Source organism: Diplotaxodon limnothrissa, linkage group LG14 (assembly GCF_057381915.1).
Source record: "Diplotaxodon limnothrissa isolate DT_005_m linkage group LG14, D_limnothrissa_male_GT1.1, whole genome shotgun sequence".
NCBI lineage: Eukaryota > Metazoa > Chordata > Actinopteri > Cichliformes > Cichlidae > Diplotaxodon > Diplotaxodon limnothrissa.
In genome coordinates this window covers 41,191,849-41,205,843 of record NC_140609.1, presented here as the reverse complement: position 1 = coordinate 41,205,843, position 13,995 = coordinate 41,191,849, and the positions used below count along the sequence as shown (strand labels likewise).

The window sequence follows — 13,995 nt, the reverse complement described above, 5'->3', positions numbered from 1 at the left end:
AGTGCAGGATGTTCCCAGGCGTTACTTTCTTGTGACTCACCTTTGGCCCAGTAAACAGTTTCTCCTCAAACATCTCATTAGACCAGGATAAGGGAATGAACACCAGCTTAACTTTATCGAGGCCATTTGAACCAAATATGTTGCATTAGTTTGGAATTAATTTGTTTCTAGGATCACATTGGTTTATTAAGATTTAAAAATAAGTGTGAAACAACTTCCAAAAAAAGAGTTTAAGTGGGTGTTTTGTTGTCACATGTTGGGACATCAACATCTCCTTCGTCGGGCAGAAAGATAGTGCAGAGCTTTCTCCTCTAAGTTTTGTCCTTTAGTTTGTTCTTGAAGATCATGTGTTTCGAGGTCTAATGGGATATATAGAATTACAAAGCTATAGCTTTACATGCCTAACATCTATATCATCCACACACACTTTAACCACATGCTAACAAATCCCATGCTAACTCATGTTATAGATATCGTTAGCTAAGAATTCCAGTAATTCCACTTATCTACACTGTGATAATCTCCACAATAGATATACCTGCCAACAAACGGCTGAAAGTTTTGTGAAGGTCAAATGTCAACAACAGTCAGAGGTCTCCTTGTTCAGATCAACCACCATCTCCCAAAGATGTCTGTGGTCTCAGAGGTATACTGGATCTGCCCTGGGTCTCCTTCCCCTGAGGCTCTCTGAGGTTCCTATTCTTCATAATCTGCTTGTTAAAGCCAAGTCCACGACACTGATGTGGGATGGCTCAAAGAACCCCTCTGATCTATATCAGTTCTCCAGAATCTGAGGTTCAGCGATCGGCCAGAATCTCCTCTTGATTACCTTTTTTTTTTTTTTTTTTTTTTCTTTTTCCTCTTGATTACCTGATAGCTGGACGCTCACAATCCGGTCGTTAAGTGATGACGCGACGAATCCTACTTCCGGGTCTAAAGTAGTCTGCGTTTAATATGGCTTTTGTGTTGTTAACATGTTTAATGTTTTGTATTTTCTTCTATTTGATCTCAAAAAGCTCCTAAAACAGTCAGTGATCACTGTTGACCTCCCTCGGCTTTTATTACCGCTAATCATTTATTTAAGCTCAGTTTTTAAAACCTTAGGATGTAACTACAGCCCAGCCCATGCAGCAGTATATGAATGACTAACCTCGTATTGTGGATGGATTATCTCAGTTGTTCTCCTGGCTGAAGTTTGGTCCTTTTACAGCATCCTGCCATGCGATTACATTTGTTCCTGACCACCGAGAACACTCACGTTAACTTTTATCGAGTGGAAAAAAAGTTAGCTTGTTTATATTATGCTAACATAGCTGTGTCGCTAGCGGTCACGTAGCACATCATTATATAGCAGCTAGCCCAACTTCAGTAACCCTACAAACGTCACTGCTGTTTAGTTTCCTGTCTTCATTTATGCTGGAAGTGATAACAGTGTCATGATACGTTGTGTGGCAGGCAGGAGAAGGACCCAAGATGCAGACTCACAGACACGGGGATAAACTCAAAAACACAGCTTTAATGCTGGCAAAAAGTGGAACACAAAAACAGTACTAAACTAAACTGGGAAAGCTAAACATAAAGTAAACCAGGAACCACGGGGAGAATAACACACAACATGAGGGAGAACGCGACGCCGAACAGAGGGAGACGCAGACAGAAATACACAGAGGGTTAACGAGGAAAGTGGGAACACACGGGGAACACAGCTGACACAGATAACCATAACGGGACAGGGCAGGGTGAACATAACACTGACGGGAGACGGGCAGAGTCAAACAGGAAGTACACAGAGGTTCAGATAGGAGGAGAGAGCACGGGGAGAACACAGACATAACAGGCTGGGGAAAACATGGAATAAAACACGAAAGGGGACAAGGGCTCATGAATACATAGAGGGGCACACAGGGGGTGAGAGTTACAAAGGGAAAGCACACAGGGAACAACATAACAGGGCAACTCAGGAAACAGAACCTAAACAGGGAACTGAATACAAAAATACAAGAAAACTAAGAATACTGGGCCAACACGGCCCAGGACCATGACAAACAGAGCTGTACGTTTGAATTTGTTTCCAAAACCCCGCAGTCAGGACATGCTATATTGTATTTAGATAGAAGCTAGCGAGCTAACTCCCTGCTAACTTCTAACTCCGTTAAATGTCATAAATTCCGTTTTCATGGATGCCTGGATGTTAAACTCAGTTGTTACACCTGGTAGAGCAGAACGCTGATCATTTTATTAAAGATGAAAAACTTTAGACAGTTTTTCAACTCTCAGTAATGCCACAGTGATGTTTGATATATGGACCTGCAGCGGAGTTTAGGCCCAGACACGGCTAGTGACGTCAGACTGAACGACCGGATTTGTTTCTCTGCTGGATGTGTTTGGGAATAATTGAAATGTGTTGCGTGTATTTCCAGGTCAGCCGGGGTCGTGCATGCGTGTCTTTTCCACCTTGCCCTTCGCTCCATGTAACAAGCGTACCTGCTCTTACGCCAGTCGTAATGATAAATCCTATTGGCTAACGACGATGGAGCCTGTCCCACGTGAACACGTGAGTGGACCCAGCATCCAAAACTACATCAGCCGCTGTGTGGTGTGTGAAGCCCCATCCCTACCCATCGCAGTGCACAGCCAGTCCAGACAGTCTGTGGAGTGTCCCGAAAACTGGACAGAACTGTGGGACGGATACTCCTTCGTCATGGTGAGTACTGCAGTGGTGCCAGATTATTAAACTACGTTGCTACTGCTGTTACTGGTGCTACTGTGTAGACTAAAACCTAAGTCTAAGCTACATTAAACTTTACTTATGTAAACCAGAGTTAAACTCTTAAACTTCGCTGAAATTTAGACTAAACTTACCAGTCGTAATAATACAACAATCATCTGAAATGTGAGCTCTGTGCAGATGATGATGTAATTTCCCATGTGTCTAATAGCATACAGGCGCAGGTGATGAAGGTGGCGGCCAGCCTCTGACATCATCAGGTAGCTGTCTGAAAGCATACAAGGCCCAGCCGTTCGTGGAGTGTCAGGGGCCTCGTGGAACCTGCCACTTCTTCGCCAACATGTACAGTTTCTGGCTGACCACCCTGACCGACCCGGCGATGCTGACCAATGACCAAGAGCAGAGGAGGAGCATTGCAAAGTGCAAAGTCTGCATGAGGCTGTGAGCGGGAGGGCTGCCACCTCCACCTGTGTGAGACAGAGAAGAGATGCTTCATCTCCACATCTTTCTCAAGGAAATTGAGAGGACGCATCACTTCCTCCAACTTTACGAGGCAGGAGGGAGCGAGTGAGGATGTGCTTCGGCTCCATCGAAGTGGCAGGACTAGTGTGTTTGTCTCTGTGAGGAGAGACCGTCGTCTTACAGTCAGTCAGCTGCTCGGCTGATAATCAATCAGTCCTGATCTGCATCAGCTCAGCACTCGCATCATTACATTCATCAGTAGGTGGGTTATTAATGAAACTACTTTAACATAAATAAATTTGCCTAAATACTCCAAAAAATACTTTAAAAACATGACTTCACAGGAAAGCGCCGCACATTGTGGTTCGGATGCCCTTCCTGACACGTGCGCCTCTTTCATCTGTCACTCGAATTTGGAAACTGTAAATATTCATATTTGTAAAAACGGCAGTGACGGACATTCAGGCTACTTGCGTCAGCTCGTGAGGTTAGTGAGTCCTTCTCCGTGCAGATGACAAACAGACTTTCTTTTGGATAAAATAGTCTCATAATATACTTAACATCCAATCTGCAGCACATAGCTGTGTTTTACAGCAGGTCACTTTCCGAGGTTCGTGCTTGGAATGATGTGTTTTTATTCCGGTGTGTAACAGGGTTGGGTACGCAGCCTATTATCCAGTTTTTATATGATATCACATGTGATTTAGTTTCCTTTAATTAATTCAGAGGTGGCTTTATCTGCAGCTCCGTGTGTGTTCTTGGGCTCCGCGAGAGTAACTTTGTATGAAAGACAGTTCAAATAATCCTTTTCTATCTCACATGTACTGTAAACGAGCTGTTTTAGCTGCTTGAAATATTATAAATATAAGTGACTGATATTAATATTTAATGTACATAGCTAACAGTCTAAGAGCCTCTAAAACTTTTCATGTTTTCTTTTTTATTGTCTTTTCTGTGGTTGTTACAGTTCAGCATTACTCAGGGATGGAAGTAACCAATTAACCGAAACAATCTAGTCTTTCTGTAATAATTCTTTTTGAGTCATTTTAGGTGTTTGCCATAAATATAATTAAAAACAAAAAAACAAAAAATTCCTGTGAACTACAGGCTGGGAAATGACAGCGAATCAGAATGAGCCACATTTCTATCCCAAGTGTTTGTAAAAGTCAGACTGCAGCTCTGCCTGATTTTGTGCAGCGCTAAGCGAAGCTTCAGCTGCCACAGTAACATGATTATAATACTAATACACACACAGATACAAAGAAACACAGTCAGGGGGAAACGGAGCGAATGAAAAAGCCATGTGCTGTTGCTTACACTCTATCTCAGCAAGTTTGACAGAGAAATGAACGTAGTCGGGGGTTAAGGTGGAATTCAGCAGGGGGCTGTAGAGCTGTCGGCTCTGTGAGCAGGTTTTGTGTGCAGACTGTGATCAGCTGTAACTAAGATTGAGGAAGTGATTCCTCTGCTCTTATCTTCAACACGACATAGAGCAGTTAAAGAAACTCTGCTCCTACAGAGATGATTATCTCATTCATGGTGCTTGACTCGCTGGTATAACTCTGATTTAGAAGATCATCGTTTAGCCTGGAAAAATTATTTTGTGCTTTATAAGAAAGCCCTCCATAGAGCTTGAACATCTTACTATTCATCACTGATTGAAGAAAATAAGAACAACTCTATGTTTGCTGTTATGGTCTACAGGCCTTTTAGGGTCACAGCTTTAAACCTTTACTCAAAAAGCATCTCTAGACCCAGCAGTCTTAGCTAATTATAGGCCAATCTCCAACCTTCCTTTCATATCAAAAATCCTTGAAAGAGTAGTTGTCAAACAGCTAACAGATCATCTGCAGAGGCTTATTTGAAGAGTTTCAGTCAGGTTTCAGAGCTCAGCACAGCACAGAAACAGCTTTAGTGAAGGTTACAAATGATCTTCTTATGGCCTCTGACAGTGGACTCATCTCTGTGCTTGTCCTGCTAGACCTCAGTGCAGCGTTCGATACTGTCGACCATAATATCCTATTAGAGCGATTAGAACATGCTGTAGGTATTACAGGTACTGCACTGCAGTGGTTTGTATCATATCTATCTAATAGACTCCAGTTTGTGCATGTAAATGGAGAGTCCTCTTCACACACTGAGGTTAATTATGGAGTTCCACAGGGTTCAGTGCTAGGACCAATTCTGTTTACATTATACATGCTTCCCTTAGGCAGCATCATTAGAAGACATAGCATACATTTACACTGCTATGCAGATGACACCCAGCTCTATCTGTCCATGAAGCCAGATAACACACACCAATGAGTTAAACTGCAGGAATGTCTTAAAGACATAAAGACCTGGATGGCCGCTAACTTTCTGCTTCTTAATTCAGATCAAACTGAGGTTATTGTACTCGGCCCTGAAAACCTTAGAAATATGGTATCTAAGCAGATTCTTACTCTGGATGGCATTACCTTGGCCTCCAGTAACACTGTGAGGAACCTTGGAGTCATTTTTGACCAGGACATGTCCTTCAATGCACATATTAAACAAATATGTAAGACTGCTTTCTTCCATTTGTGCAACATCTCTAAAGTTAGAAATATCCTGTATATATCTGTCATCCCATGTCTATATAAATAAAGCTGAACTGAATTAAATTTGATGGATTTATTTTTGTTTTTTTGCTTGCTGTAGAAAGATTGCTGAGACGTTTACTGATCACGAAGAATACCTTCACGTATTTGTAGTTTTAAAGCCACAATAATTTAAATGTTTCACTTTCATAGAGCAGACTTTAGAGCATCCTGTTTCACATGGAAGCAAACAGAGCTGGACTAGAACCCAAGGAAATGGAAAGATGGTTGGAGTCAATTTCAGTAGGTTCTGTGCGTTCTTGAGGAATTAGACTACGCGTCAAAAGAATAATATGTTGGTAAACAGATTTTTAATAGTCCTAATAATTAGTTTTTAATGCTCATTTAACAATTCATCATCACGACTGGTTACCAATCTATATGTTCATAAAAAAGATATAAACCCCACTTCTTTTGATTTTCACATATTCATTCCTAGGGCTGCAGCTATATGATGATAATAATAAACATTGCTCATTAAAAAAACTAAAGTTTAACTGCATACAACATCTGTCAAAAACCCCAAAACAACTTTTGGTTGTAATTATGTGCCATATTAAAATTTGTTATAAAGAAAAAATCTTCTTAAATGCAAAAATATATAAATAATCTCAAGTCCAGTCAAAGTAAAATAAATAAAGACATATGCAATCTAAACCAAGGCATAAAGAAATCTGCTCTGTCTCGTTGGACGGCTGTAGGAAGCAAAAAGAGCTCGGACAGTGTTAGAAAGCTTGCATGAGGTAGAGCTGGTGTGAGTCTGTTTGTGAGTGAATGACACTGATGTGGTGGTGAATGTGTTGGCTGCACTGAAGAAAAGCATCCTGAAGTTTGTGCTGCTGAAAACAAGACGTTGGCGTAGACGTTAATTAATATTAATTATGATTTCCTGTCCAACCCCTTGGCTCAGAGTTTTACTGGTCCATACAGGGCCTGGACTGGCATGATCCGGGTGGCTGTGATCACTGTGGTCTATAATCAGAATCTATATTTCTAGGTTTTAATCAGGTCGGTCCACCAGGAAAGTGCCCGGTGGGCCAGATCAGCAGTCCAGCCCTGCACACACATTTTTATTTACTTGTGAAAAAGCTGTTATTTGTATAATTTTAATATTAATGCATTTAATGAATATAATGTTTTATTTTCACTTTAAACCTGAAAAAAGTTGCAAAGCCTTGAAGTTAATATGGTCTGGTACACCCCGCGCCCCCCCTTTGACTCACCCCTGTTTGCTGCAGGTACCTTCAGTGTGAAACAGGCGGTGTGGTTTAAATATGTATCAGTTAAAAAGAAATCGTTGGTGTGTGTCGAAGCTAAAGTTTGTTTTCTTCACGTCAGACTTTCCTGATCAGTGCTTCGTGTTATCGGTGTTTTTAAACTGAGGCCTATATGGGCATCATATTTCAAAGACTTAACTCGGTGAATCGTTGCAGTACTCGTAATCGTTCCTGTTACTTCCTGTTACTTCCAGCATCCCGATGTTACATTCTGCGTTTCTTTTACGTGCGTCATCCGTACCTGAAGTTTGGATCTGCGACAGAATTTTGTTTGAAACGTTACTAAATTTGGAATGAAGTCCCAATCTAAGCAAAAACTGGAACCGTCTGTAAAGCCACGTGACCTTGTTTTTGGGATGAGAGTCTTTGAAGTGGTCTCAGATGCTCTGAGCTCCTCTACATGTCATCATCCTCTTTATGAGCCTTCATCCACCTACTGAACACCAATGTCCACCACACAAACATGTTCAACCCCACTTTGATCTGTAACAGTTTGTCCCTCCTCTATTGTAAATTTGATTGAAACAGGTTTCATGTATTTATTATAATTCTATTATTGCAAAAACAAAATAAAGCATCAGGATCTAAGTTACAGAGTTAATATGCTGCGTTGCTGTTGCGTCAGGGCTGATGGTACATCCTGTAACAGCTGACTGGCCAGGATGACGTTCTCTCCTCATCAGAGACCAATGACAAACAAACAACTTTAGCCCCGCCTCCAGCCCCGCCTCCAGCCCCTCCACAGCCCGGTCAGGACTGCCTGGAAACCCTTTTCGTCGGTCTGCTGAGAGACATTATGACTGAGCTTGTAATCACTCTGATTGGTCAGCTGCGAGGCAGTGACTCCATGTCATTGGTCAGTCAGTATTTTATAAATAAGTAGAGGAAGAATAGTGTGAGAAGCTGTGAATATATCTGAGAATAAACCTTGAAACGTGTCTTTGGAGCTTCTCCATCATCTCCATGTTTGTTAATCATGTGTTTGAGTTTTCAGCTCGTGGCTCATTTAAACACTAAAGATGTGTCACACTGCCAGACTGAACCAGGACCGGCAGCCCGGGTCAGCATACCCGAGATCTCTTTTCCTCATCGTCTTTGTTTGAGCTTTAGCTTCATTCAAGCTAAGAGGTTAGACGAAGGTGGTCATCAGCTCAATACGTGCACCAATCAGAAACCAGGACAGACGACTGGCAGCAGAGCGGCTGATTTTCCAACAAACGCAAAAATGTTGTATAAGAAAAGTATGAACAAGTTCTCCACACAACACGAGCTGAAAGCTACATAGTGAATGTGATAGATGGAGATCAGCACCATCATTCAAACAGCAAACACTAAATATATATATTAAATAGTTTTATTACTCATCTGGAAGACAAAGCTTTGGTAATAAAGTTTCTCCTGCAACATGTTTCTTAGTGTTTCAAAGACAAAGACGTTAAGCTGTCTTTACAAAGTAGACCGCTCGTCTTTTCCCCTGCACACTGAGCTCTGAGGGATCTCTGGGATGCTCTAATTTCTTCTCGAGCATGCTCTGCTGCACAACTTACCATCATGATGTACCTGAATAAGAAGTAAAGCACCTTTGTATCCCCCAAACACAGGCTTAAGCCTCTGTAAGCCTTGAATGGTGCTCCTGGCACAGGCCTGGGAAAGGCTTGTGTTGTTTTTATGTTGCACATTCGTCCCGTGATGCTGGTTTTTAATCAGTGGTTAGCATTTCTTTGTGTTACTGATAAATGCCTTGATGAGAATTAAACCATAAATGACTGTCATGCATTTATATTTACTTCGTTTTTGGTCAAATCTACAGTGGAGACTTTCTAACTTGGGTTCGGTTTCTTTGTTTGGGTCGTTGGTCTGGCTCAGTGTTTTCTTCGTGATGATTTGTAAATATGTTTGAATGTCACAGTTTTATATTTTTACTGTAAACCTCATCAGAGTATTTATTTAGCTTGAAATTAATGTTGACGCTATTTGATGCTAAAATCATACAGATTTTTATTTCATTTTGTAAACCCTGACACCCTGAAGCCCCGCCCACATTCTCCACCAAAGTTAAATGCCAAAGATCACGTGACTCATTTCAGCCACAGCTGACCTCCTTCATTAAACTGTTAAAGGTCGACGTTTTCGCGTCACGTTTTCTTTTTAGGCGAATCGTTATTTCAGAGATAAAACTCACTGTAATGTTTGAGTCATTTAAATCTGGACCAAAGCCAAGATTTAACTACAGTTCCCATGAGTCTTTGCGAGGATGAAGAGGCGGGGCAGTCACTGTGTCTTGATTATGTTCTTATGGTATTAAAATCTGTCGCTGGTATTTTTATTCTCTGTAGACTGAAACGCCTCACTAACACTTGTGACATATTTTACTCTATGTGGATGGACAACGCTTCAATAAACTGCATCGAACTTTCACCCCGTCTTTGTTTTACTGTCAGACATCAGAAAGGAGGCTGGTATTCAAAATACTCTCAGGTTTGTCTACTAGAGCTTTGTGGACTTTATAAAACGTCATCGTGCTCTGAATCTCATCGATCACTATTTCTCTAGAGAACTAGAGTTATTATAGTAACCAAGGTGCTCTGTCTCACATATTGTTTTTTACTGTAACTTATACACGTTCTGTAACTTTGACGGTTATGTGCTGTGTATGGTCCAATGACAGCAATAACATCATTATTCCATAGTGAATTGGTCAGCAGAAATAAAGCGGTCGCAGGCAGCCTGGATTCAAAGTAAATCCAAACTAAGCTGTACGAGCAGCTGAATCATCACCGATGTTTTTCATAGGCCTGCAGAGAGTCCAGTAAAAACATTTCCAAAAGATGAGAGCAGATTCGCTCTGAGCACATGTGACAGATGTGAAAGGGTCTGGAAAAGCCATGGAGAACAGTACCTGGTTTGGTAGTGGGTCAGTGAAGGTTGTGGGATGCACAAACCTCCCCAGGCTGGGAAACCTCACTGACTATCGTCAGGTATTGGTATAAAACCCTTGGGCCCACTGTCAGACCCCACACTGGTACAGTCATCGGCCCGGCCCGGCCTCATCTGTATTATTGTAGGCTCTTTACCTTAAGGCACCTTGAGGCAAATGTTGTTGGGATTAATCCAGAACAGAACCTCTGGGTTCTGCCATGTTTGTCCAGTAACAGACTGCCATTCAGATTCAGATCAGGGGAGGTGGTGTGAACAATGATGTCACCAGATGGAGCACTCAGATGCTCCATCTGAGGACTCCATCTGGTCCCAAGGTGCTCCAGATGGAGTGGCTCCCTCAAAAGATGCCCTGTCTCTCTTTCTTTGAAATGAAACAGCAGTGAATGATCTGATCGGTTTTATTGTTATTTAAACTGATCTCTGTACAGAAAGATTCATTACATACATCCACATTTACAAGAGCAGAAGAGAAAAGCGGTTCTAATCTAAAACGTATCTCAGCTGAGAAATGGGAATGCAATAAAAGAGGAGATGAACAGTTATGGAACGATGGACTTCCTGCTGTAAAGACCAAAACGCTGCAATGGAAGGAAGAGTACAACAATTAATATATGAAAGGTTTAGCCCCTAAGAGTTCACCAGAGTGAGCCCTCTGATTTCCCCACATCTTAACATGAATCAAATAAAGAATATGACACAATATAAACGTCATCACACCACAAAGCTTTGACTCGAATCACTGCTTTAAATACAGTCAGCGCGACAGAGACTCAGATCATCGTCTAGTACCTGTGATTCAAACTCTCTTTCGTCATGTGCAACAAAACTAAGATGCTCATGTCGGGAATGTTCTCCATGTTCTGGGGTTTGGACCCAGGCTCATATTTCTAACAAGGTCCCAGCCCATCCACATTCAGTCTGAGCTGCTGCTTCCAGTCTGTGCAGAAAGTAACGGGACACCTCAGCAGCCCTGATGGTCCGAACTGAACCTTCCTGTCCGCACAGACCCGGCTTCCCCACCTCTGTGTTCCTGCAGGAAACCGTGAAAAACAGCCAATCAAAGAAATAATTTCCTGTCCTAACTCAGTCACTGGGTCATCATCAAATGCAGACATCCAATCCACCGCCTCGTTTTCAGTCCAGTTTCTCCTCAGCTCGCCATCATCCCTCCTCATCCAGCAGCGATTTCTGTTCAGGCTTCCTCTCAGCAGGATCCCTCAAAGGTAAAAAGTAAATAAGTCAAAGCGATTTAAAAGCTGATCTCACAGTAGAGTCCATAATCTTCCTCCCTTTGCTTCTTAAACACAAGAGAATAGAAACTTTGATTTCTGATGGTCTAAATCAGTCCCAGTGGCACAGCTGTGAGGCCACGCGGTAAAAATGCTGCGACACGTTCGTATTTTAAATCCTGTCAGTGTCTGCGTCTACATCGTAGTCAAAGGAGCTTGCAAAGAAAAGCGTCTGGAATTCTTTAAGTTGCTTGAAGACGTTTCACCTCTCATCCGAGAAGCTTCTTCAGTTCTAAGGTCAAATGGTGGAGAGTCCCAGATATAAACCTAGTGGGAGTTTCCCCCCACAGAGGGACAAAAGGACCCCCTGATGATCCTCTAATCGCCTGAGCCAAGGTGGGAAACTGGGCGTGGGTCCCAATCAGCCAGAGTTTCGGGTGTGTTCATTGTGAAACCTGGCCCCACCTTATCATGCGAATTCCTGAGGTCAGATGGCCCAGGATGTGAGTGGGCGTTAAGGCGTCTGGGAAGGATCTCAAAACTGGATTATAGATGGCAGAGAGTTGGTGTCGTAAACCCCGCCTCTGTTCAAAGATGGTCGCTCACAGTGGACATAGATGCTTCTTTCACTCCTCTTTCAAACCATCTGTCCTCTCTGTCCAAAATGTGAACATTGGCATCCTCAAAGAGTGACCTTTGACCTTTAGATGCAGATGGACTGCTGAGTCTTGTCCTGTGGAGGTGGCTCTTCTGTGTTGTGCCATGCGCTTTGCAAGCTCCTTTGACTACGATGACATCCTCACACTGAGATTTGGAAAACGTTATGACTAAACTGTGTTAATAAAGTCATAAAAGCCACTGAAGCAGGACTCTTCAGAGAGCATCGTCGGGGTTTTCCTGGACCGGCGTTCGGGTTTTGCGTCTGCGGGGTCGCAGCGTGGTGAAGCAGGAAGAGGCAGTGAGGGCGATGCGGCTCAAGCCGACGTTTAGGCAGTGGACCTCAGAGGTGACTGGCACCTCAGCGAAGAGGGCGCGGTCCCGGGAGAGCGTCGCCGGGCCGCTGTCGCTGGTCTCGATGTCTTTGACGATGTTGAGGATCTCCTGACGCTCTGCCTGCCGAGTCATCCCTCTGATGTTCAAAATGGCTGACACGTGCTTCTTCCTGGAGGAGAGAGAAGGAGGAGTGAAGAAGAGGCATGTTTCTGTGTTTGATGTGGTCCATGTTTAGAAAGTACATGTTCCTGAAGCTGCAGGATTATCTTAAGACTTAGAGAAATTGTATAAAATCACCATTTTTGTCTTTCATTTTCTAGGAAGGTTTCCATGTGGGCTTTTTAAAAGTGAGTCCAGCATCCAGCCAGAGTCCTTAGTATTTATAACAATTAACAGTTTCAATTTTATGAGCACCAAGGATCTGTAAGCTGTCAGTAAGAATCAGAAGAACAGGAAGAAAAAGAACAGAGTAGGTATAACAAGACCAAGAAGCAGAAGAAGATTTCCAGCATTTGGCCAAGGCGATGTTACCTGATGTCTGGAAACTCTCGGACCAGAACGCCGACCTCCATCTGGATGGAGGGGAGGTCCTCCAGCTGGATGATCTCAGAGATGTGACACAGAGCGCTGTCCAGCCAACCGGAGGACGACTCCTAACAGACGGACGGAGGTGTAAAAAACGTTTGTGAAGAGTCAAAGAAGAGGAAGACCCCGTTAGGTTGCGTTGTTAGGTTTGGGTTCATTTGACTTTTTCTGCTTTTAGCTGACGACGTAACTGAAACGTCGATCTATTCCTCAAAAACTAAAACTAAAATCCACTAAAAGCTCAGATCGGAGCCCCTCCAGATTCTGCACAGTTTTTTAGCCGGTGACCTCTGACCTCCAGAACTCACCAGGTCTTTGAAGAGGACTTTGATCTGGTTGCCTTCATCTCTAAGCCGACCAGCCATCCTCTTCCTCATCTTCATGGAGGTGCAGATGATTCTGCCTCTCATGACTGAGCGGAGGTACTCCGTCACCACTCGACGGTGGATCTCCGACACCAGCAGCTGGGAGAGAGGTGGAGAACATGAGCAGCAGCTCCAGCATCAGCCGTCCACTTACTTGTTTTGGATGTGTGTACCTGATACGGAGGACTGTCCATCTTGCTGTATTTCTTGAACGCCTCTTTGATGAGAGCCTCGATCTGCTCATACGGCTCTGTGTTGGTCAGCCACTTCCTCTTCACCAGGCGCTCGAAAAACGGCTGAACGAAGACACAAAGTGGGGAGAAGTGCAGATGAGAGGAGCCCTGCAGCGTTTCCAGGTCAGCTAAGTTTCATAGCAGATGTTTTCTCTCTTGCTGCATAAGTTAGCATTAATACCAAATGCATTTACACAGGGACGCATCTTTGTACAGCACTAAACTATTAATAACCTAAAAAAAAGAAACTTGCAATTTGTTGCAAGAATAATCCAAAATATGTGAAGTTTAAAAACCAAACTGAACTAAAAAGCTTCATCAAAACTGCCTCAGTGCAAAACAGAGACGGCAGACGGTAAACTCAGCGTGCTTCTGTCCCATAGGGGGCGCTCTCAAGATTTTTTCCATTCGTGACCCTTAGGAACTTCACAGCACTATGAACCACTTTATGGCATCCGCAATTTTGGTTTGGGGCATGAAGTGAGCAGCAGCCTCCTGATAGCGTTCCCTCAACCACCACAACCAGCTGCTTCTGCTCCACACGTGGAAGTAGAGCAGGGCG

General features: G+C 43.1%; 2 protein-coding genes across 2 annotated transcripts in view; one reads left to right on the top strand and one right to left on the bottom strand.

The window, feature by feature from the left end:
• col4a4 (collagen, type IV, alpha 4) overlaps positions 1-3,173 on the top strand; it is a 55,560-nt gene extending 52,387 nt beyond the window's left edge. Inside the window, exons 46-47 of the mRNA XM_085370234.1 lie at positions 2,421-2,704; positions 2,940-3,173. Coding sequence (XP_085226360.1) covers positions 2,421-2,704; positions 2,940-3,173 — 518 coding nt within the window. The remainder of the gene's footprint in view (positions 1-2,420; positions 2,705-2,939) is intronic.
• An 8,957-nt stretch (positions 3,174-12,130) lies between these two features.
• Positions 12,131-13,995, bottom strand: part of exoc3l2b (exocyst complex component 3-like 2b) — a 37,346-nt gene continuing 35,481 nt past the window's right edge. Inside the window, exons 12-15 of the mRNA XM_085370617.1 lie at positions 13,374-13,496; positions 13,144-13,299; positions 12,782-12,903; positions 12,131-12,419 (exon numbers count right to left, since the gene is read on the bottom strand). Coding sequence (XP_085226743.1) covers positions 12,131-12,419; positions 12,782-12,903; positions 13,144-13,299; positions 13,374-13,496 — 690 coding nt within the window. The remainder of the gene's footprint in view (positions 12,420-12,781; positions 12,904-13,143; positions 13,300-13,373; positions 13,497-13,995) is intronic.